The sequence below is a fragment of the Petaurus breviceps genome, unplaced genomic scaffold (assembly GCF_028583685.1).
Source record: "Petaurus breviceps papuanus isolate PSGF00001 unplaced genomic scaffold, PetGlider_PUasm1.0 90849, whole genome shotgun sequence".
Lineage (NCBI taxonomy): Eukaryota > Metazoa > Chordata > Mammalia > Diprotodontia > Petauridae > Petaurus > Petaurus breviceps.
This window is the reverse complement of record NW_027187361.1, coordinates 28,528,960-28,554,788: the sequence shown is the minus strand read 5'-3', so window position 1 is coordinate 28,554,788 and position 25,829 is coordinate 28,528,960. Positions and strand designations below refer to the sequence as shown.

Here is a 25,829-nt window from a genome sequence, read left to right as displayed (position 1 = left end):
AATACTATAAAATGATTTTCCTTTCATAGATTGCTCTGGGTGGGTGCATATGTTTTGTGGGCATGGGGTATGTGTGCCCATGTAGGTGAAAGAGAGACAGGTCAAGGCAACAAGCATTCATTAAGTTTTTACTACATGCCAGGCATTGTGCTGAGTACTGGGGATATAAAGAAAGGGGGGAAAGTCTTGGCCATCTAGGGACTTACAGTCTAATGAGATTAGATGTAATTAGCCATAAATGATCATCTCTGTAAAAACTACCTGTTGGGAGCCGTTGGATTTGAAAGCATCTTTAAGAATATCCACTGCTCTGGAAGGATCAACATATTTTCTTTTAGAACCAACAAGAAGTGCAAACAGATGCCGCAGCTCACGCATAAAAGGCAAATTCCGATGTTCCTAAATTTTAAAAATAAAAAAGATTAATAAAAATCGCATCCTCATGAGACAATCATTCTTAAATTAACTAAGAATACACTAGCAAAACAAGTGGGTTGTATGTTAGGCATCCATCCATCACATACAAATAAGGAAAAGAAGATCTGGAAGTAGTTAGGGTATCCAAGAAAAAGTCAGTTAGATCAGCAATGTAATTGCCATCATTGTCAGAGACTGAGTGCTTCTTACATGTATAAGCTAACTCAGACATAAAGCCTTCCTTTCTTTCTAATCCTCCTCTTACCCCCAAGGCTTCTCTGATTTTTCTCAATTCTAATCTCTCATAACTGTCTGAATCTTTCCTGTGTCTTTTTTTTTTTGGGGGGGGGGCGATGACTTTAACTCCCAGGCATAAGGAATTCCCAAAAGGAAATGCAGTTATTTACAGGTCTATGTACTAAAACTTATACTCTACCTCACATTGTTACTATCATCTCACTCATTGTGTTCTTTCTACTCTGCAATCCTTGCTTCTACACCAGAGTGACTGATTTTCATAATCTTCCTATTTCACTGACATGAATGGCAACCCAACAGCTGCCTTAGCAGACAACCATGAACACTACCTGGTAACTAATTAATGTCATGCTTTTGTGACGGTCTACATATACACACATACGCACGTATGTATACAGTGGGTACCAATAATGCCTGTCTGACTGAACTGACTCAAGCTATTTCCTCACCCTCTGTGTCTTCCCCATGTCTTTCTGCCTAACCCAAAACTTAAAGACAGTGACACTGAAAATCTTTTGAATTCAAGGCTCTAAAGTCCTCTGACAGTATTGCTACCACATATGACTAGGTTACAAAACAACTGATGCCTGAGGGCTGTTGGTAAAGTCAGGGAGACCTGTATCTAACTCATGCCAGCTGTGTGACTATGAGCAAGACATGTGAGCTCTGGTTCCAGTAACTCCTCCCCCCCCCCCCAAGATTATGAGTTCTGCCCACATTGACAAATGACTGACACCATAATGTTCTCATACTCTCAGGTCTGTTTTGTGCAAAGGAACTGATTTTCTCCAGAACTGGATCATAAGAATCACAGATTTAGAGCAGGAAAGACCAGAGGAGACACTGTGTTCAACTCACTTCATTTTTACAGATAAGGAAAGGGACTCACAGAGGGACTGCCTGGGACTTGCTGTGGGGCAGTCAATAAACACCTGAGGCAGGATTTGAAATTGGGTCTTTTGGATTGCAAATCTAGGGCTGTTTCCATCACACCAGTCATAACAGAATCCTGACTTTTTTTGCATAAGCAAAGTGATCCATAATTCATTTTATAATTTATACAGAATAAATCAACCCCTGTCTCTTCTATGATATCACACAAAATATCTCATGACTGGGGCATTCCAGTTCTAATTCACTAAGGAGGAAAATCTTACTAATCAATTTTGCCTACCAGTTAAAATTACCGGAGCAAATGTTTGCCTTTCACCTTTTATATCTAAAATTTGTAGAATTTCTTTTTCCCTTTTAAGACTGCCTGTTTATTTTATTTTTAGCTGATTATGTATCCATAATCTTGCATGGTAATACGAAGTGCACTTTACACCCGAACACCTTAGGGTTATTAAATCCATGTTTGCAAGAATGTCCGAGTTAGATCTAAGTTTATTATTAAATATAATCAGAAACTAGGTAAGTCATTTTAATATCTAAATATATAAAAAACTAAAAGCATTTCATCGGGATCACCTTAATTGGATGCCATAGAATCTAATAGCACTGCTATGTATCAAACCTAAGTATCTGTTTCACAGTGTCTTATCTTAAAGTGTTTAACAATTGTCAACATGCTAAACTCAAATTATAAGCTATATCCAAGAGAACTTTTATAAAATCAAGCACTATGGTAGAAAAGGCATTCCTCAAAAATGGCAACTATTCTCATGCCTTTTATAACAACAAAAGGTAGAGATATATTTGTTATCTAAAGAATTAACTTTTAAATAAGATAAAGGAAAATAGAATTCGAAATAATGCTCAATACAATATGTAGGTTAGGATTAAAGGTTTAAAAAACTTACTTTAATTATGATCATTTCGATTTTAGAAAACTTGAAAGCCACAAAGACTACACAACATTTTTTTTTTGCTTTTTGGAGAGCAATTGAGGTTAAGTAACTTGCCCAAGGTAACAGGGCTAGTATTTTTGTGGGGGTGTTAAGCATCTGAGGCTGGAACCGAACTCAGGCCCTCCTGACCCTGGGGCCGACGCGCTACTTACTGAACCACCTAACTGCCCCAAGACTACACAACGTTTATGCGTTTTCAAGGGACAAGTTGGAATTCAGTGAACAAAAACACCAAAACACAAAGACACAAAATAAGCTACACTTTAAGGGAGAAGAAATGGTTCAATAGAGATGTGCCAATAACTTCTGAATGAAATATTTATTCTCAGCCAGATTACAGAGTAGTCAGAACAAATCAGAAGAAAAGATAAAGATGTGACAGCAGCAACTCAAAGCCAAACTGCTTTATTTTCAAATCCAAAAATGGAAAAAGTAGACATTGATTCTATCACCTTTTGTTAAAAATGACTGAAAGAAATCAGCAAAACAAGGCAAAAAAGATCCCAGAAATAGCTTCTGCCAGCAAAGAATTTCTCTGTCAAGTAAACATTATAGACAAAGACAGCACCAATTTAAAGTAAAAATCAACCTTCAATTATTTAAAACATGATTATAATCATAGCAAAACTTAAAAAGAATTAAACAATACTGAAAAAAACCACTAGTTTTTTTTTTCTTTTTTTAAGCAATTGGGGTTAAGTAACTTGCCCAAGGTTACACAGACAGTTTTTTGTGTGGGTGTTAAGTATCTGAGGCCGGAATCAATCCCGGGTCCTCCTGACTCTGGGGCCAGTGCTCTTACTCACTGCACCCAGTGACTTCTACTTTCAATCCTGGAAAAATGTAATAATAATGGGAAAGTTTAGATGAGCACCAAGTTTGGGAAATCCCAAGTTGAGTTTCTGAGATACATCTAAAATGGAAAAACGACCTAAACAGTCAATGAAAATGGAGACCACATGAGAGAATACAACATTGTCCCATGACAGGCAATTCAACCACACTGTCACCTGGAATGACAGCACTCTGGCCCAGGGCTGACCATGACTGCTACCACCTTCCCCCCTTGTGGTGCTCACTGCTAAACTGAGTCACGTAAATCATGGTTAAGGGTTCTGCCCTGGAACCCAGTTCATTCCATGAAAGGTCCTGGGATTTTCTATTCCTCAGATCATCTAACCTTCCATATTTTTATTAATATTCTCCCACCATATCTCCAATCTCTGGGCGCGTTGTCAGCACTGGTCACACATCTCAAGTCCACTCAAATCAGATCAATAAGCATTCATTAAGAAGCACTTACTATATTCCAGACCCTGTGCTAAGACCTGGGGATACAAGATGAAAAAAAAAAAAAGTCCTTGCTCTCAAAGCACTCAGAGTCTAATAAGGGAGACATCACATAAAGAACTAGGTTCAAACAAGCTATGTCAGAATAAATCGGAGATAATCTGAGGGGGAAGAGTCTAACATTAAGGGATATTGGAAAAGATCTCTTAAAGAAGGTGGTATTTTACCTGGGACTGGAAGGAAGTCAAAAGCCTTAGATGGAGGGAGAGCATTCCAGGCCATGGGGACAGAGAAAAGGAATGGGATTGGGAGACGGAATATCTTTTGTGAGGAAAAGCAAGGAGGCCAGTGTCCCTTAATCTCATGTATGTGGTGGGGGAGTAAGGAATAAGATAAGAAAGATAAGAAAGAGGCAACTTTGGGAGGGCTTGGAAAGCCAAACAGAGGGTTCTAATATCGGACCCTGGAGGCAATTGGGAACCAATACATTATTACATGGGGTGTGGCAAGGTCAGATCTGACCGTTAAGTGCGGGATGCACAGCAAGGTGAAATACTCAGGGGGCGGGGGACAACATCCCAGGAGACGCAAGACTACAGCGGGTGCCTGCTGTTACTGCAGACACAGCTGGAACTTCTGTAGTTAGCGAAACAAATGGACCCGGGGCTAGTGAGGAAGCAGGGGAGCATGCTGTGTGTTTTGTAGTTGCCTCCACAGTGTAACCCCCTCTTTCAACTCTTCATCTCCCCCAGAGTGGCCACGAGGATGTATAGAAACAATTTCCCCCTTAAGGTAAAAATTCATCTAAATAAAAAGTAACGTCCTTTCTTGCTAATTAAAAGTGATAAAGGTGTTAGTGAAGACAGAAAAGCTACTCATCTTATGACTGGAATCCATGCAACAAGGTTCAAAAAAATCTTGGCTTCCAGATACTGCTCAACTCCACTCGACGGTGTAAGATTAATACTTGGAACTGAACTCACGACTAGGAAGTGACTACAACTGTACAGAAAAGCTTATCAGGGGAAAGCATTTATATAATTTTACCTTTTGGTTTCGGGGTAAATCTTGAACACTGGCGGGAGGACTGTAATTTAGTACTAATCTTCGAAATTCCAGAAGATTAAATAATGACTGAAAAGAAATGAGAGATTTAATATTTTTATGGGAGGAAAAACAAAACTAACATAAGTTAAAAATCAGAATTTATTCCTCATGATGTATTTTCTAGTCAGACCGTCAATAAGTTTTTATTAAGTTCTGTGTTCCAGAAACCGTGCTAAAACACTGGCGGCATAAGCAAAGGCAAAAAAAGTCTCTGTTCTCAAAAAGCTGTCTAATGGGGCAAACAAAATGTACAAAATCTATGTGCAAAAAAGATACGAACAAGATAAATTGGAGATAGTACCAGAGAGAAAGGACTACCATTAAGGAAAATTGAGAAATTCTTATAGAAGGTACAATTTTACCTGGGACTTGAAGGAATCCAGGAGAAAGTGATGAAGAGGCATGGAGGAAAGCAAATGATAAGTCATGGAATTGGGAGGGGGAGTTTCTTGTACAAGGAGGCTACAACTGGATTTTTAAAATGTTACATTCTTCATCTAGTATAGGAATTTTTAGATGGATTCTATCATATAGGCAATATGATAGAAGATGCTTCACTTTGCAGGCTGCCTGGTTTCAACTCACATAGAACAAGATACTTCCCCTTAACCTTGTAGATCCTTGATGGTAAAAACTGTCTTTTTTCTTTTTTTAATGGTATCCCCAGTCCTTAGCACAGTGCTTAACAAGTCATAGGTGCTTAATTGGATTTAGAAGGAAAGTTTTTTCTCTCTTTACAAAAAGACTATTAACTTTTTTAAAAATCTTAACTGGTAACAATATTTATTATATTTTGCCATAAAAGATACAAATCAATAAAAAAAAATTATACACTGGATCATACTTTAATTTTTAAAAGGAAGGTACATACATATTTAAATACTCATGCACCATCTGATAAAACCATAGAAATACAGAACCAAGTAGCCTTTAACTAATTTTAATTTTTTAGCATATTTGGGATGAAGTATTAGCATAAATTCTGACACGAATACATTTTTTTAAAATGTTAAATTTCTACTTTAAAAGTTCTTATGGTAACTACCTTTCAAAAAAAAAAAAAGGTTTACATCAGCAATACATCTCCTCCCAGTCAAAAGTCAACATAATTGCTATAGGGAAAAATCATGCTTGACAAAACTGCAGTTCACTGAGGGGATATAAAGAAAACTAACAAGTATAAGTTAGATATAAAAACAAAACAAATTTGACAAAGCTTTCCCTAAATTCTTTACATTTTTATTGCTTGCTTAACCCTTCCCTCACATCATAAAGATAAAGCTTAGTCTAAATTAGTAGAGTCCAAATTCATTACGTTTTATTGCATTTCTTCTTTACTTTTTGGATGAAAACTCTCACTGGCTACCAGGAAAGTCTTCACTTACACTTCACAAAGAAATATGTTACTTTTAGGTTAAAAGGCATATGCAATTCAATACAGATTTGGTCAGCATACTTTGAACAACTGCTGTAACTATTAGAGTAAAAATTTTTCTAAGGATGTTATATGTGGACACTTCCTAAAATTTTTTAAAAACTTATTTGAGGATACATATAGCTGGGTAAGTCATCTGGCATAAGCCTTCTACTCACTCATTCTTCTTACTGTCCCTCAACCACTACAGCTCAGTCTCGCCTCTTCACCTTTTCCTATTTTAAATACCTTGAGCATCCTTCTACCTCCTCTCTTAGCCAAATCCTTCTCATCTTTTTCCCAGTTCAGGTTTCACCATGTGTCCTTAAAGTTTCCATATGCTGCTGTCTTTATTTCTTTTTTTAAGATTCCTAGAGAACTAAAAGTCTGCACCGTGCAATTTAGCACTCAAAGCTACAAAGACAAAAATGAAATTGCTTCTGCCCTTGAGGAGTTTACAAAAAAAGTTAAATATAAAGCATATTCAGTCTTCTGTATTACATTCTAGTTGCTGTTGTTTTTTTATACCTGAGTCTCACACTTCTGGCCACATCGTCAGCTAAAGGATCAACCAACCAATAAGTATTTATTAAGTAAGTCCCTATCAAATGCTCAGAATTGTACTAGATGCTACATACACAAATACAAAGAAAAAAACAATTCCTACTGGAAATGAGTCGATCAATACCCATTTATGAAATACCTACTATGTGCTAGGCACACTAGGGACACAAAGTATGAAGGGGCCCCCTAAACTTGTATTCCTCAGCTGCCCTGTTTTCCAGAGATGAAGCCCCCTTGAACTACCAAAACAGTGATCTTTTGCAACTGAATTTCATTAAACTCTCAGTGCCCTTGAAGCCGAATCAGCCACAGGCCTGGGTCTAACCTGGATCCTAATCCAGTCTGATAAACCACTTGTGGCATCTGGGACTTTTCAGATAAGCAAGGCCATTTACCTTTATAGTCAAGTTATAGGGGTGGGGAACCTGGAGCAGTTCCCAGGAGTGCCCCCACTCATGCTGAAATTCTCTAATGACTGAACTCTAAGGAATTCCTCCCTTTTCCTCTCCTCCCATTCTTACTGTAACATAAACACCCAAGGGTCTACCTGTATTACAGACTCTTTTGTACATGGCATGAGGAGTTCTAACATGCATTTGCCTTTTTCTTGTAATGAATCAAGTTATCACCCATACCTCGTGGAGTTGTGACTTTTTGTTAATAACAGAAAAGCAAAAATTATTCTGCCCTTAAGGTGTTACATTCTAATGAGGGAAACCCTCTACACAGGTGGTGGTACTGAGCAACTGGTGCCTCGCCCGCTCTACAGGGCTCACATAACCTCTGGGTTCTTCTAAGGCCTGTCACCAGTACGAAACATCGAGGACATTTGAAAATGTTTACAACGGAGTCAGGCTCCACCATAAGACAAAGAGAATGATTCCTGATTCCTCCTGGAATTTTTTGACGACTGCATAATGTATGTAATTTCATCCTATCCAAGGAATTTACATTCAATAAATCAAAGATATTATCAGTAATGTTATTAAAGTTAAGATGTAACAGCAATACATTTTTGGTAAAGGAGTAAAATTATGCCTCAAGTCTGAGAACTTTAAAGTTGAAAAAGATGGTTTATAACATGTAGTTTAAAACTTCATTTTACAGATGAGGAAGGTACGAGTGATGAAAGAACCAAGACAAGAACTCAAATTTCCAGAATGCAGTTCAGGACTTTTTGTATTGTACCACATATCTGCCTCAATGATAAATGGAAGGAAATGTAGAAAAATGCAGGAAACATAGGAAATAAATGTATATATGCTATAAATATTTCTCCTACACCCTAAACAGCAAGAACAATCACCAAGAAAAATTATGTCCCCAAAGTCTTGCCTGCTACTTTTCTGAGTCACTATCTATGGTGATTTGACATAGAAATAAATGAATGAATAAGTTAAAAGTCTTTGTGAAGTGAAGGAATTAATCAGCACTCAATGCAGGAAGCAGAGAACTTCAAAATTTGAAAAGCAGGGCATCCAAGACAAAAACACCACTGTCTCCATTGTCTCTAAAACTTTTGCTTATCTCTCCTACAGTCAGAAATTCAGTTTCCCCCTTTGAATTCTCACAGAAATTTCTATCAATCTGATGTAAATAAAACCCAGTACTTAGTAACTGCTATATAAAGTTGGGTGTGGATGACTTGGGACAAGCAAGGCTTTGGTTGTGGCTTAATTTTATGACTGCAATAGTCAGGGTATATACTTCTACGGTCACTAGACTTAGTCAGAACTCATCACTTTTAACAGATGAAAGCAAAATGATCTAGTTTCCCCATTCTACCTAATTAAATCTCTGTCAAATGAGTGTTGATTATCATTCCATATATATTTATACTACAACTGCTCTCTTTTGTTGTGTTTTTAGTTCTGTAGTTTTTGAGAATGAATAATATCCCAAGGAAATGCATAAAATCTGTAGCTCTTAGAAGAGTACACTTCAATGATTTAGTGATATTGAAGTGGGTGTTGGCATGGGGAACAAGCATTTCAGCATCATTCAAAGACCAGTATAAAACAAGATTCTGTGGCATTAAAGGACAAAGGAAAATAAGGCTAAAATGAAAAAAATAATGCCTAAAACAAATAAATTATACTGTGAAACTGCCTTCGTTAATCCTCAGAAAAGAAGCAAAGCCATTCAAAAACACCTGGTTGCTAGGAGGGTCATTACTGATTCTTCTACAACATGGCACAAGCTTCTTGAAGTTGGAAAATCAGCTAAAAGGACAGCATTAAAAAAAAAAAGTAGTTACTAAGCCTTGCTATGAGGAAACATGTTCGTCCTGGGAGACGCAACACAAAAACTAGAGTAGTGATGGTTCAAGACTATATTAAAACTGTTATCACATGAAGTCCTGCTGAGCCTGTAAGATCTCACCATCTTCATCAGACGTTAAAACATCCATTGCCCTCCACTTTCAAAATGTCTCAGGATTTTAAACTCCGTGGTGTGGAAGGCTTGTTCCCATTAAGGGAAATCATGAACTCTGATAAACATACTGATATAAAATAAGCAAAACTGTTCTGAATTTACAGAAATTCATAAAGATGAAGTACTACAAAATGTTAAGAAATTTATCCAAAGGACAGAGAAAAATGTGTGTCAGTGGCCTAGGAATTAGACTTAGAATTTTTTTTTGGTAATGGAACTTTCCATCTTTAGGTGATTTTTCTCAGATATATCCTCCATAGTAAGAAAGGGAAATTTGACCATCTATCACTATTGCCAAGGCAATTGTAAGGCAATTGTCAATGCTAGATAAATTAGTATAAAAATTCAACACTAAGGAAGAGGGTAAATAATATTATAAAATGACCTCTTTTCTTTCTAAGACCCATGTTCTAACAAATCTGATAGTTTTTAAGAACTATGTCTTTCTCATGATGGTAAAATGCCATTTACATTCAGAGAAAGAACTATGGAGTCAGAATGGAGAGCAAAGCAGACTATTTTCTTTTTTGTTTTATTTTTTTCTTTTCATAGTATCTCCTATTCATTATAATTCTCCTATCCAACATCACTAATGTGAAAATGTGTTTAACAGGAATGTGTGTATGTGTAGAGTCATGTCATATCGCATGCCATCTTGGGGAGGGAGAAGCAAGGAAAGGGGAGAAAATTTAAAACTTACAGAAGTAAATGCTGGAAGCTAAAAATAAATCAATAAATTTTTTAAAAGAATCGTGTCTTTCGCAAGCACTAAATTCACTTTTAAAAAGAAATAAACACAATAAAAGTTAATTCTGAAAATTAATTATCTAGCATATGTCAGTACAAATGGCTGAGTGAAAAAGAATGAATTTCTGGTTTTAGGCAGCAACTGGAACCTTCAGATCGAGTGCTTTAATCTGTTAAATTGTCTAATTTCTGCAAATGATTTTATTAGTTGAGGTCCCTGCACAGATATTGTTAATTAGTGAGCAGAATCAGGAAAGCTGCCTTTTCGTGGTAAGAATGACAGAGTACTTCCATTTTTAATAAAAGAAACACAGGTAGCTAGACCTGAAATCTTGTTTATTCAGCTGTTTTTTCATATTTAATAGAATGTTCTTAGATTCAAAGCCTTTGACTACCTATCATTTGATTTAAACCTTGGTGCAAACAAAGAAACTAAAATTAAGCCTAAATTGGGGAAAATGCACCAGTCATCAAAGGTATGCTTAATGTGTGATTCCATGATGAAGGATCAATTAATAGATCTCCAAATCTGTGAATTTAAAGACAAATTGTATAAAATAAAGCACTGTAGTGAAAGGAGGCTATATTGCATGTTAAATGTTTTTAAACATTTAAATTATCTAGTGTATATCAGTACAAATGGCTGGCTGAGTTAAAAAAATAATAATTCCTGGTCTTTATGCAGCAACTGGAAACTTCAGGTTAAAGGCTTAAATTTGCAAGCTGTCTGATTTCTATAAATGATTTTATTAGTTGAGATTACTGACCATACATTGAAGGTTTAATGAAGATGTTAATGAGTTTGTTTTACTTTATCCCACAGTTAACATGCACATCAATATATGTCTCTTTCTCCTACCAAACTGTCAACTCCTCCAGAGAGGGGACTGTTTTATTTATCTATCTCACTCAACAAATGACAGACCTTACAATATTTTGTGCTCAATAAATGTCTGCTGATTGGGATTTCAAGTCCTAGATCCCATAAAACAGTCACCATGGTTTGGAAATTCATTTCCATAAATGACATCAGCTTCTACAAACAACTTTTGTAAGAATTAGAAAGTGCTGCTGGTGATTCAATAATCAGTTGGTTTCATCTTGATTTCTAAGTTGTTCACAGTTATTTATCCTGGTCCTCTATAATATAAATAATAGTATTATTTAGGTTATCTATTTTGCTGTTTACATGAGCACTTCAACTTCCTTTCACTTCTGTGACATTATGAGTCAGTGTGCAATTTCTTGAAGAATATTATCCACATCCATTAGCTTCATTTGAATTTGTCAGTATCAAAAGTTTTAATTTTTTTCATTCAGTATCATGGACCCCTTTTGTCATTTGGGTGAAACCTATGGACTCCTTATCTGAATAATTTCTAAGGCCTAAAATAATGCACCTAAAATTACAAAGGAAATCAATTTTGTTGAAATATAGGTATAAAAATATTAAAAAAAAAAAAATTCACGGACCCCAGGTTAAGTACCTCCGGTTTGGCTGATTTAGACTGTAAGCATGCCTTTGAAACATCAGTCCATGACTTCGAATCCTTGCTACAGTACCTAGCACTTGCTAAAAAGACTAGCAGAAATAGATAAATCTTTTAGCCAATGTAAATAATGTATGGGTAAGAAAATTAAGAGAATAAACAAAAAAGCTGAGATCACAACATGAAAGAAAACAAAAAGAATTATCAGAATTTACTATACATAGATGCCAACAAAACTCAATTTTAAAAAAGAGGATTACCTGCAATATCATCAAATATACAAATTAACAAAATACAAAACAGAAATCTTAAAATTCTAGTGCCCAAAAAAGAAACGAAACTTGTTAGAAAGGTATTATTAGAGGGGAAAACAATTCAGGTCCAAATAGATTTAAAGGAGAATTCCATCTTTTAAAGAAAAACTGAAATTAAAATTTAAAAACTATTTTTAAAAATTAAGAAAAAGGCATTCTAACAAAAATTTTAATGTGATTAATATAGTCTTGATACTTAAACTAGGGAAGAACAAAGCAAAGAACTAATGGTCAATAGTAATTCAAAACTTTTAAATAAAATTGTATCAAAGAGAATACATAAAATAAGCTTTCTTTACACCAGGGATGCAAGGACAATTCAACATTTGGAGAGAAATCAATGTAATTAATCATATTAAAATTATCCAGAACAACATAATTATCTCAACAGACACAGAAAAACCCTTTGATAAGTTAATGCTAACAACGGTATCACAATGATATAGGAACCCATGTAAAGCAATAGTTAGTGAAGTATCCAAAGAAGGCATAAACAAGACAACCTCGAAGGACTCTTCCAACTTTGAGACTGAAAAATTTTAAAGTAATAATACATATTAAAATAGCAATTATTTTCCAAGAAGATGAACATTACCCTGACACATTCTGGTGAGCAATAAATAGGATGTGATGCATAAAAATAATTGCTTAGTTTGGGGCCCTATTCTTAATACAAAAGATGATGCACCCTCTTCCCCACCTGATACCTTATTCCAACAGAGAAAATTTACCCACAATAGATAAATACATATTAATTTAGTAAAAAAGGGTTACTTAATTTCTTTGCTCAAACTTAGAATAAGGGAAAACAATATGCTATCCCCCAAACAGCTTGGAGGAAAGAAGAATCATATACATTTTTGGTTTTGATACACACATACATTTATGTATGTACACAGAAATAATAGAAACACAATAAATGAGAAACATAAGAGGCATATCCATATCCCTTACTTCAAACACAATGTTGAAGAAAGATCCTTACCTGAATAACAGCACTAAACCAGCAAGTATTTCCAACATTCTTAAGCCCAACTGGACAATTATCCTGTCTTTTTCTATCATAAGGGTTTGGAGAATCACTCCATACTTCTGTATGTGTCCTCTTCAAACTTGCTTTATTTTCTGCTATGCTGGCTTCAAGGACTCTTAAAAAGCCAATAAAAAGGAAGAGGGAAATGTTACCATCGTGTTTAGTACAGAATTATTACAAGACATGAGTTTGAGGTATATAAAGAAACACTGTTTCAGTAAATCTAATTAAATAAATAAATGCTTATTATAATACATTTTGAAAAGAAATTCACGTAGCAAATACTTTTCTTGAATGACATTTTAATGGTAACCATGAAAGTTCAAGTGAGACCTGAATGTTCTGACAATGTATACTTCCAAATTTGCCTACATAAAAGAAACTCCAAACACCTCGGTAGGTGAAGAAGAATACAGCTAAGTATCTTGGACTTCAAAGCACCTGAATTTTAGTCACAGCTTTGCCACCAGTAGATCGATAACCTGGAGTAATTCTCTTCACCCTGCTGGGCTTTCCTGCCTTCATTCATACAATGCAAAGTGTAGATCTAAATTCAAATGGCTCTGACACTACTTACTAAGGAGAAAACCTTGGGTAACACAGTCAACTTCTCTGGGTTTCAATTTTCTCATATGAAAAATGTCAAAGAGAACCCTTCTCTTCAGCTCTAAATCTATGATCCTATAAACAGATGATCACTTATACTCCTTCTAGCTCTAAAATTCTATAACACCTAAACAAAGGAAAAATACCTATAGCAATGTACAAATTACTTGGGACAAAATAAAATAAATGTATTGATATACTCATTAAGCCTTCCAACACTTGAAACTTTTAAAAACATTCATGTGTAAGATGTTCTCATTTCATTGCAATTATTTCTTTTACACAATCTGGCACTGAGTTCACAAGATTTGAGCAGATATTTCTCAATCTTTCACGAAATCACATTTTTATCATAATGGAAATTAAACATAACTTTGACAAACAACCCATTTCCCCAAATTTAGCCTTAATTATAGCCCCTAGATTTGCCAAAAGTTTAAATCAGATAAGTTCCCAGGTCAATGAAGCATGTTTTCCTCCATATCTTTGGATAAATTTGACATTGTGATATTCAGTGTGATACAAGGCTATTTTATAGTATTTTATCTTCATTTCTCAATTTCCATTATCAAAGAAAAAAAATCAGAGTTCATCAATCCCTCAATAAGGATAAGCCTCTCAGTCCCCCTGGAATTTTAAAATTCCCAAAACATGCTGGGAGTAGAGGCAGACAAAAGTGGATATTTTAAAGTCTGAAAAATGTTGAGATCTGGTGTATGCACCTAGAGTCCTTATGATAACAGTTTCGGGATAACTTTGAATGAAAACGTTAGCTTTAGCATTTCCTTTTTTCTCATTAACAGTACTCCAGTCTTCATCTGGCCTTGCTCTCCATACTGAGGGGTGAGCAGCTACTGTTTTGCTCAACTGCCCTCTCAGCTCTTGGTCCACGAAAGAGGGATCAATAACTCTTACAGCCTCTAAGTGTCTCTGAATGTCTCTGCTTGTTTTCTGAGGATTAATCAGGGTGTTTCATAGTAAAAATGTGTTAGTCTTGGTATCATTTTTCATTTTTAACCATAATTTGTATGCTTCATTACCAATGAATCCTATTTTATAGCGAGCTTAAATGATTCTTGAAATGCTTAACTTCCCCTCTAACACCTACTTCAATATCTTTAACAGTCATTAAAATGCACTCTTTAAGATGTTCAGGTTTTGTATGCTTCCTTTGAGTAATATCATTCCAAAAAAGGAACAGAATTTAAAATGTTACAAAAGAGAACAATAAAATATATAGCATTCAGGTGACAAAGAACTAATGTTGAAGAAACTAACCCATCTGTCTCATCTGGTCGACAGGATGTGTTTTGAGTAAGCATTAGAATGCTTTTGGACGACTCACTGAACTTACCAAGAACACAAAGTACAATCTTTGCTAATTGAAGCATTCCTCTCCTAGGGAGTATCTCATCTGATTTCAATTTAGCTTCTTGCACACTTCAGAGACTCTTGTCTCCACCTTTCATAACTAACAACTTGTTCCACAGAATAACTGAACTTTCTGCATTCAGTTAAGGGGCACCTCTCCTACGTAGACACCCCTGGGCTCACTAGCAAAGGAATACGAAATCCTTCCTACAGACCAGAAGTCTCTTTTACACTGAAATGTAAAATAGTGTGTGTTCACCTATTACTGCTACTAAGCTCTAAAGTCACCATCAGTTCTCCTGAGTATTCATTATTGCTTCACTCACATACTTGGATTTTGGTAATAAAAACTTTTTAGGGAGACAAAGAGATGGTGCAACCAGAAAATAGGGATTTCTAATTCCATTGTTGGCCTATTATTTGTTCTATTTCATTTACTTGAAAAATAAATACTTTCATTCTATTTTTATTTAAACAAAAGCCAATATATACCAAAGATATATAAGTTTACAATCTGCAATATCATTATTTCAAGAGACAGCCTTCACTAGGAATGTAGCTGGCAACATAGCAAATTCCTTGTTTCTTATTAGTGCTTTAACCAGTTAAAAGACAGGGAAAAATGAAGATATTCACAGAATTATTCGATCATGAAAGTTAGAGCAGCCCTAAAGGCCCCCTAATCCAACCCTTACCTGAATTAGTATCCCCATTACATCACACCTAAGGTTTCCAGTGAGAGAAAACCGACCACCATGTACCATTCCTACATCCTTGTACGAAAACATCTCTTTGCCTCTTTTGACTCCACAGAGAGCTCTTAGTTCTATCTCCTGAGGCTAATAAATGATCAAGCTTTTCTTTGGCTCCATTTCCCCATTTTCTTTTTAATTTCTTTTTGGAGGGCAACTGGGGTTAAGTGACTTACCCAGGGTCATAAGACTAGTTTTTGTGTTAAGTGTCTGAGTCCGGTCCTCCTTACTCCAGGGCCAGTGTTCTATTCACTATGCCACCTAGCCGCCCCCTTACTTTTTCATTTCAGTGCTCCTTTTACAAAAGATAAAAGGTTTTCATATTTCTTTCTATCTGGAAAAAATTGGAAGCCATGAAGACCTTGAGAAAGATGAAAGGGTTTTAGACTAGACCCTAACCCACTGGGTTGGCGGAGGTAGGCTGTCAGGAACATCTGCTCTGGCTAGCCCAGATCATTTCCTGATCACCTCAGGGTAATAAAAGGGCCCACAGACACAGAATTGGGACTCTTCAGATCTAGAGGAGGTCCCATCACATGCTACTGATGACTAGGTACCTTTCTGCGGAATGGAGGTAAGGCTGGAGATGTCTACCTGAGCTAAGTGTTGCAGTGTCCTTGTTGAATATCTATCCTCTCCATGTTATGGCTAAGTCAATTTCTTTTTATTAACTTTTGAACATCCTTCAAGTGTCTCGTTTTGTTATAATACCAGACTCTAAACTGGGGGCTTGAGTCAGATCTTTCCAACAGCATATTATCATGCAATTTGATTCACTGGTCAAAACAAGTTCTAATGAGGCAAAAAGACCGTAGGGTGAATTTCTCTTTGTGTGATATTTCTAAACCTAAAGAGCTAGAGTACTCTTAGCCTTTCCACTTTTGAAAAAATTCGAAGTTCTGGTTCAAAGAACAGGTTAGTATACAATAACACTACCACGCCTTCCCCACAGCGCCAGCCCACACCTCAAGGGACAGCTGGGAAGCAGGGCCATTTCCCCTCCTTGAATTCTCTTCAAAATCCTAGGCCATTTAGGTTGAGCTGCCGAAGGATCCCCCACCACCTCCACACTGACCTTGCTCTCTGACTTCGGGGGGCAGGATAGGCTGTGGGTCACCAACTCTAATCCCTACCCTGAAACTGAGGACCCGCACGTCCTACCACTCACCCTCTACCACTACATCTTAAATCTTCTAGGCCTTATTATCTTCTCTGCCACCACACCCTCCAGACAACCTGATTTCCCCTAAAGATCCTACCATCTAACCTTCTGCTGCTCACTTATGAACTCTGGGCTTTCCCATCTACCCTGAAGAGGAATTTTCTCCAAATCAGAATATGAGTGAGTTTTTTGGGAAGAAGTAGCCTCTTGCTTTTTCTATTTGTATTTCTAGTTCTTAGCATAATAAACACTTGTTATTCACTCATAAATTTTAAATGTACACAATGATGTCTCTACTACACTTAAATCTAGGATCATTCACACAAATCAGATACTAATCCAGGTAAAGTTGGAGCTAAAGATCTCATCTCTGTGTCAGGGGCATGATTCTGTCAGGAAGCAAGTAAGTCAGCCTGTAATTAAGCTCTAGGGCTCTGTTCTCCCCACCATGTTCTTCCCTTCCCATCCAACACACCACCAATGTTGGATACAAGATTCATATCCATATTCCCATGTTCTCCATTTCAAGTGGGAGGAAAGAAACTCTGCAAGACAGAGAGTACATTATCTATACAAAGCGTTTCCTAGAATTCAATGATAGAATACTGCCTACGTGGTAGTTCTTTTTCAGCATCAGCAGAAGCCAAATTCATAAAATATCAGGAACTGTGCTAATTACGGACGAAAAAAAGAAAAGCAAAAACGTGGTCCCTGCCCTCAGGGAGCTTAAATTCTAAAGTATGAGACAACATGGAAACAACTATGTACATACAAGATATAAACAAAATAAATGAGTGGCAATCGTGGGTTTGAGCTGAGTCTTGTAGTCACTTGGGAGGGCATTCTAGGCATATGGGAAAGCCAGGGTAAAGGCAAGGTTGGAAATGGATTGTCGCAGATGAGAAGCAGCAAGGCCAAGAGAGCTGAATCAGGCGTACTCCAAAGGGAATAAAAGCGTTAAGAAGCCTGGAAAGGTAAGGCTTTGATTTAATCACTCTAAAGAACTTAAATCAATATGTTCTAATGAAATTAATTTTACTGGTCATCTTTAAAATGCTATGAACTGACTCTTCCCCTTCACTAAAGAGTGTTATCCTTGAAATCAGATTACTTAGTATTCGCTAAGTAGTCACTTTTATAACCTTGAAGGGTTGTGGTTTTACAGTAAAATTATAATAGCTTGGCTGGTATTTTTTAAAAGAGCAATAAGATATTAGAATAATAGTATAATAATTCATAATGCTACTCGGGTGCCTACACTGGATAACTAAGTGAAAGCACTCAGTTAATGAGGTCAAGTTGGTCAGTTTAATCCACACAATGGCCAGGTAAGCTTCACACAAAGACATACAGTGTTCCAGCATCACAAACTGTATAGCTGACCCAATCTCACAAATGTTTACTGTGGATCACAAAAGGAACAAGGCAAAACAGATGACTTAGCACAAACCCATTCCCACTAGAACGAATGTTTGAGCTCTGGTGAATGAATGAATCTTTATACACAATAATTTCTATTTTTGTAGAGAAACTCAAGAGTTACAAAGTGTTACAGGGTAATTTCAAGGTTGTAGATAATAAAAATGAAGAAAGAAATGAATTAATGAAAAAAAAGGAAGGAATGAGTGTGTATATCACAACAGTTGCCTTCAGTCACCTGTCTGGATGTATATAGTGCACCCTCTAGAGAAGGGTAAGACAGCGCACTAAACACAACACAAATCTCAAAAAGGTTTGGTTTACAAATAACACACTAGCTCCTGGCTGCCCTTTTCACTCCACAATTTTAAATGAAGTGTCCATGGGCTAGGGTTCCCATCTAACTGTATAAGATAGGAGGCTCCCTGGTTTCCATTTCCACCATCTTAAGTGCCCCCTTCCTCTACTCTCCCTAACCTATTTAGGATAAAACTGAGTTTGGAAGAGGGCAAAAAATAACCATGTTCAAAAACAAGTTGTGATAAGGAGGGTGTGACATGGACAGAGGGAAAATAGGTGGATTCAACTTCATATAAATGCTAGTGGAGAGGAAAGAGGGACTCATGGACCTTACATTCTTCAACAGACCAGAAGGATAAAATAAGGAAGGATCGCCAGGCATATATTTCATGAATGTCTTCCCTGGGTATTGAGACTGATGGATTCTCCTATTAGAGCCAATGGCCATCCCCAAATTCAGTCACAGAGTGTTCCCTAGTGTGCTATAGGCATCCTTAAAACTCTTCAGCTCCAGGAAATGCTTGGCTCTTTTACTCTTCTGGCTGGAGGACAGATAAGTGACCTGGATAGTTGCTGGGGAGGAAACTTCAGGAGACTATGTTAGATCCTTAGCTGCCAACAGGTGCTGCCACTAGAAACTCCCATACCATGGGCTTTGACAGTGGCAGCCAGTTCACTGTTTCCTGATAAGTGTCGATACTCAGTATGGCCAAAGATGCCAGCTGTCAAATAGCCATCTAGGAGGGTCCCCTCACAGTAGACACCCTTGTAGGGGGTACATGTGTTTTGAAGGTCCAGCAGAAGTTCTTGCCTTTAGGGAACAAGGATGCCAACTTGAATGGAATAAGATCTCAGAGGCACGAATGGCAAGCAGGGTTTTCATCCTGTATAGGTAGTTAAAGCAAAGCAGACTTCCTGGTGTATCCAGCTGCAAAAGTCTGGCATCATCCTCTTTAAGAAGCTGGGGTTAAAACTTTACATCCCCGATCTTGGAGAGTCAGATGTCAATAGTTGGAAAAACTGTGTCCCACAGGGACAATAAGGGCCTCTTTGAGACTTCGAAACAAAAGACTTCTTCACCAGCATGACATTCACTCCAAAAAAACAGTTCCGACCAGATGCCAGGGCCTCCCCTCGGCTTTCTTAGCTTAGGCTCTGCTGTAGCAACGGCCTTAGGCTCCCTGGAGTTCACTGACCATTTCCTTATCGGGGAAGTTAAAGCCAGGCCCAGTGAGGAAATGTGGAAGCTGCGGGAGCTGGGAAGGTTATGTACCAAGGACTGAGAAAAAAGATTAAAAATAAAGACTGCCCCCGACATCCTGGTGCTCACGTTCTGACAGCAGAATACTCTAATTAAAAGACAGATGAAGGCGCGACAGCCTTTAGGGGGCAGAGTGGCAGGGAAAAAAACAATGCATCTTTAGCAAAAAAAAAAAAAATCCATTTCTGATGCTGAATCGTTGACAGTACCAAGGACTTTGGTGCAGATTTTCTTTTCTGAGCCCCAAAGTTCCCTGCTCCTTAACAGTAGTTAATCCAATGGTGGTGTTGGTTGTGATGACATAGGGAAGGGGAGAAGAGTGGCTGCTGCTTCCAGGGCTGTTGGATTCCGATTCTTCATCTGCCTCTCCCCGGGCTGAGAGGAGGTGAGCGCCTTCTGTTTCTGCCTCAGGGCAACTTACTATTGGCCTACCTGCCGATTATAACTATTTGGAAGCATTATAAACAGAGCAAGTAACACTGAATTTTAAACCAAGCAGCTGCATTTTTTTTAACTCAGGAAAAAGCGTTGACACCTCCCTTCACCCTGAGACTCCCTCAGAGGTGAGGCACGTATTTATTTACAGAGGATAAGTATATGAGTTAGTTTTGCTTAACTAACTTTTCTTTTCCGTTTTTAATCTTTGTTACATAATAAGGCTTGTATGGGCAAAGGAAATGACAAAAGATACATTCAGGAATGAAAATGAAATGTCATCAATAAAAATTTTTTTAAAGAAAAATATCAGAAATCAAAATTAAATAAACCCTTTGGGAAGAAAAGAAAGGTTCATCATCTTGAGGACTGATTATTGGTATTATGGTATTGGCATTCAGGTATTATGACTCTGGGACTGAGGTTGTCTGGTTAATTTAATATTCTAGCTCAGAAGTTCACTATTTTTTTTTAATCAGGCACCTCTATCAATACAATACAGTTTTGTGAACATCTCTCCCAAATATATATTTATTTATTTACTTATAAATTTTGTACATGTACTACTATATGCAGAGGCTGCTGGATGGTTCAATTGTATATAGCACTGGACCTGGAGTCAGGACAACCTGAATTCAGATCCAGTCTCAGTCATTTACTAGCTGTGTGGTGACCAAGTCATTTAACCTCTGTTTCCCTTGGTAGCAGCTAGGTGGCCCAGTGGATAGAGTGCTGGGCTTGGAGTCAGAAAGACCTGAGTTCAGATCTGAGCTCAGAGACTCACTAGCTGTGTGACCCTGGGCAAATCACTTAACCTTTGTTTGTCTTAGTCCCTTGGAGAAGGAAATGGCAAACCACTTCAGTACCTTTGCCATGTATGACTGAATAAGAGAACTACTACCACATATGTAATCATATTACCTTGGAAATTACACAAAATTAGAAATTTAAAAAGCATGATGAAGATCAAATATTTGCTGCTAGAATTAATAAGGATCCTGAATTTTCTTGCTTAGGAAAATGACTTTGTTAGACCTGCACTCTAGAAAAATCAATTTGGCAGCTGGGTAGATCTGAATAGGGAGAGGCCTGAAACAAGGAAGTTAATTAGCAGGTTATTATAATAGTCCAGCAGAGATGTGAGTAAACAGGGAATGGGACTGATGCTAAAGATGTGGAAATAGAAATGACTGACAAGATTTGGCAACTGACTGGATATGTGGGATTCAAGAAAGCGAGGAATCAAGGATAAATTAAAGGTTGAGGATCTGGATGATAAGAATCATAGCAGCCTTAAAAAACACAAACAGTGAAACTCAGGTAAAAGGATGGGTTTGGGAGAAAAGGCAAAGTTTTGCTTTGGACATGTTGAATTGAAGATGCCTATGAGATAATATCCAGTTCAAAACTGCCAATGGGTGATTCACAACATGAGACTGGCACTAAAAAGAGAGATCAGTCAATCAATCAACAAGCATTTCTATGGTTAGGTACTCTGCTAAATACCAGGGCTGTCAAAGAAAGAGCTCAAATTCTGACAGAGGCAAAAGAATGCCAATGACCATGTACATGCAAAATCTCTACAGAATAAGAGAAAGGTCATCTCACAGGGAAGAGAATAATGTGGGAAGGGAGTGATGGCAACCACCAGAAATAAAACTTTCCTTAAGAGATGTGGATAGAGATACTTGAATAGAATCAATAATTTCACTTCCAAATGCCAAAAAAACTAAGCTAGCTTATGCTCAATCAATATATTTCCAACCACGGTCTAATACCAGGTTGGTATTTGTCTTGGTTATAGAATAAAGAACAATTCAGAAGCAAATAGGATAATTTTAAACTGCAGCACTGTTCACGATTAGAGTGGATGTTATTCTCTACTAGGGAATTAGGTATTCTCTGTTAATTAATAAAAATTAATTAAAGCAAGTTCTACTTCTCTTATATGTACTTTATAGATCTGCTTTATATAAGTTGTATTTTTACCTGCTAATAGCTTGCTCCTCATCAGTTATTCCAGTCTCCCTGAATGCCCTGTTTGATTCTTCCAAACTCAAGGCAATTGCTCTCTGAAGATCATCTTTATCATCTCCAGTGAGATCAATCACATCTGAAAAGCAAAACTATCTTTCTCAAAATTAAAAGTAAAACAAGATGAAAGGAGATTCTTACATCATAGAAATTAGTCCAAATGTAAATCACAATCAAACTGAATTTTGATTCACACACACCTTAAATTCCCTAATTCTTATATATGACCCACATATTTATTATTCAATAGGCATAACTTCTAAATTCTACATGAAAACTTAGTCTTAAACATTATTACCTTTCTCTCATTTCTGAGATCCCTAGAGCAGAAAAGACATTTGTGTATTTTTCACGAAAGAAGAATTTTCTCACAGTATTTTATTACAATATGTAAACCTTGACTTTTCATTCCTTTTTGATACACAAAAAATTCGGAGTACAAATTGGGAGAACAATTATTCAGCTAATATCGGCTTCTTTGGTGGCAAAAAAAAAAAAAAGGATATCAAAGCACTTAAATTGTCATACCTTTGTTTTCTAAGATGTTACGATATGAGAAAAAAAATCACAGGTCAAACTCTCAATCTTTTGGTAACAACAGTAGTAATTTTAAAGAACTTTAATAAGTCAGAGCTCAATTCCACCATCTCAAACGCTAGAGTAACTAAATATTGGTTACTAAATATCATCTTTGTAAAATTTTCACAGAAGATAACAGAGATATTTCAAAGTACAAATTTAAGTAGACACATTTTAAAAAGATCAAAGTACTCTTTTCTATCATCATTCTGGCTCCTCTTCTGACAACCATAAAATTTTCAACTATTAACCCTTTTGCCTCTAAATACACACACACACACACACACACACACACACACATACACACACACACCCATAATTTCACTTTCTTCAGGAATAAGAAAAAGTTATATAAGTTTTCTTAAGGAAAAAAAAAACCATTATTTCAACTAAGTAAAAATGAAGGTGGAAGGAACTACACTGGAACACTTTGTTCGAGCTGTACTTGGCCACAGCATATAGGACACTGGAAAGCATCGCAGAATCTTGAGAAATCAAAACCTTCATTTAAAGACCTATTTGTGAGACGGACCTTACCACTTTCTAAGTAAGCCAACTGCTCTATTGGTAAGACACTGTCTATGTCTAACCACATCCTGCCACTTTCTACAATCCAAACGTTCGGCCTAGGCCTTCTTTCCAAGGGCAGGCAAGAATGAGAAATCTAATCCCAGTTCCACATATATGACAACTTTTCAAATATGTGAAGACTTAAGTCTTCTTCTCCAGGCAAAAAGCAAGCCCAATTCACTCACCATCCTAACTCTACTCCTCTGGACAAGCTTCCTCTTGTCATTTCAATTCAATTAAGCATCTATAATGTGCCTTGCCTTTGAGGGGTTTATATTTGTGAATATACACCTGAAATTAATTTCTCTGCCTTCCCTGAGTTACCCTCTGCCAAGAATTGCAGGAAAAGAACGGAGGGCCTAAAGATGAAATGAACCCATCAGCAGCCGACCTGACCCTCGCTCAGCCTTGGCATACCAGCCATCCTTTGTATCCACCCTACTTTGGGCAAGCAGCTAAGCAAGCCCAGCACAGAGATGACTAGAACTGGATGAGACCAGTCCTGTGGTTTGCAGACTCCCCTCTCCCCATCTTATGCTAAACAAGAACATCCTGCTTCCATGTTCTGGCCCGTCTTCTCCCCCCTAAGACTCCCAATTTTGCTGAAGTCCATAAATATCTTGGGCTTGGCTTAAAGATCCAGGCTCCTCAGTACTCCGTGTAGAGGGTTCCTAGCATGCATGGCTTTACTTTCTCTTATAAAAAACGAAGCCGCTGCTCAATCTGGTTATAGCTTCAAACTGCAGTCTATGTTTCTTGGTGGCAGTCGGGGGATCTGACAAGACGAGGTGCTAAGACTGGTCAGTCAGATGTGAGGCTAGGTACCAGTATGGACCCCTGGTGTTCCTTCCATCTCTGATCTCTGGGTTGGTCCACTCAGATCCTAAGCTCTAATCTTTTTCTGCTGAGTTCATTCCAACAAGAAAAACATGTGGTAGGCCACAGGAGAAGGGGAGAAGGGACTCTCATCTTTAGGAGAGCCCTCAGGTAATTCTCTTGGTTCTTTCGGGTACCTTGGTTGCTACAACTCCTTTTGTGTCGGGCTAGATTCAGGGGAGCACTTGGCTCCCCTTTGGTGCGGGTCCATAATACCCACAGACAATAAACCATCCAAAAGCAGCAGGTCACATGTCATCACCACATGGCCTTGAAATTTTCAGGTATCTAATTGGCAAAAAATGACCAAAGTAGAGCTTCAGGCCACAGGGAAGGAATTTCCCCAGGTCTGAGAGGGCCCCACAGGATTTACTAAAGAACTTCAGGAAACAATTAGTCCAAACTCTAGTAGGTCTAGGGGAGGTAAAACATTGGTTCAGTGCAGTAGATTCGAAAGATCCTACTGCAGATATGAATAAGTCCACACCTCAGCCTCACCATCAAAGAACAAGGAAGGTTGGCAGGGCTCTTTGGGATTCCATCCCTACAGCTTTTCTGAAGCCTGAAGACTGGACAAAAATTAAAGTCTGCCACCAAAACCCTGGCAAAATTAGTCCTCAAATTTTACAACCGTTTCCTTCTCACTTTTTATAGAAACACTGAACTAGACAAAAGGGGCCTGCCAAGCTCCCCACTATTAACTGTTCTCAATGATGACCTCAAAAAGGATCTCATGGACTAAATTGAGACAGAAATTAGCCTGGCTGATGTAACTTCTAGATATCAATTCACCCCTCTTGACAACAAATTTAAGGTGAAAAATAAAATCATGGCTTTCCAGCTCAGCCAAACATAGCGAGAGCTGTCCCTGGTCCTGCCCTTCTCCCCTCCCCCCCCCCCCCCCCCAGGGATTCTAATCCCCAATCCCCTGACCAGAAAATCTGCTTCTACTGTAAAAAGCCTCGATGTTGGAAAAAACCAATGTCATCTCCTGCAGCAGAAGCTAAGGAAGGGATCACATGACCCTCCCTCCTCCTGGCTCCCTCACGTCATTCCCAGTCAGGACCTCCTCCTTTTTGTGACCATGCTCTCCTTCTCCCCCCCCAAAAAAAAACCTAAATAGAATGGCTATTAACAGGGCTCTGAGGATTGTTGTGGGTTGGATGTGGAGACTGTAATTTTCCCCCGATCAGCAATGTTTCCTTGATAGTTTCTGACCGTACCAGTGATAGTTGTACCTAGTTGATACAGGAGCTACTTTGCCTATTCATAACTGTTCTAGGTGCCCCACACCCCTTCCTAAGAATAAACATGGTGTCACTATTGTGGGGTTTCTAAGGTGCCTCGCGTCCCTTACCATTTCATTTGGCCGGGTAGGGTGAGGGGTGGGAGGAGAGCTCTCAGGTACGTACTCATTTCTGCGGTCAACAAACACTCCTGTCCATTTACTTGGTCACAACGTCCTTGAAATACACAGGGCTATGCACAGAATTTGCACATGAGGGTAGAATTTCTCTTTCCCTGTTCAATCCGATACCTCTTTT

General features: G+C 37.7%; 1 protein-coding gene across 1 annotated transcript in view; it reads right to left on the bottom strand.

Annotated features, from left to right (window-relative positions):
* The window catches only part of USP25 (ubiquitin specific peptidase 25), a gene marked incomplete at its 3' end in the record, with an annotated part of 179,832 nt that overhangs the window by 106,135 nt on the left and 47,868 nt on the right, over positions 1 to 25,829 (bottom strand). Inside the window, exons 4-7 of the mRNA XM_069073063.1 lie at positions 22,216 to 22,339; positions 12,873 to 13,035; positions 4,863 to 4,949; positions 262 to 399 (exon numbers count right to left, since the gene is read on the bottom strand). Coding sequence (XP_068929164.1) covers positions 262 to 378 — 117 coding nt within the window. The remainder of the gene's footprint in view (positions 1 to 261; positions 400 to 4,862; positions 4,950 to 12,872; positions 13,036 to 22,215; positions 22,340 to 25,829) is intronic.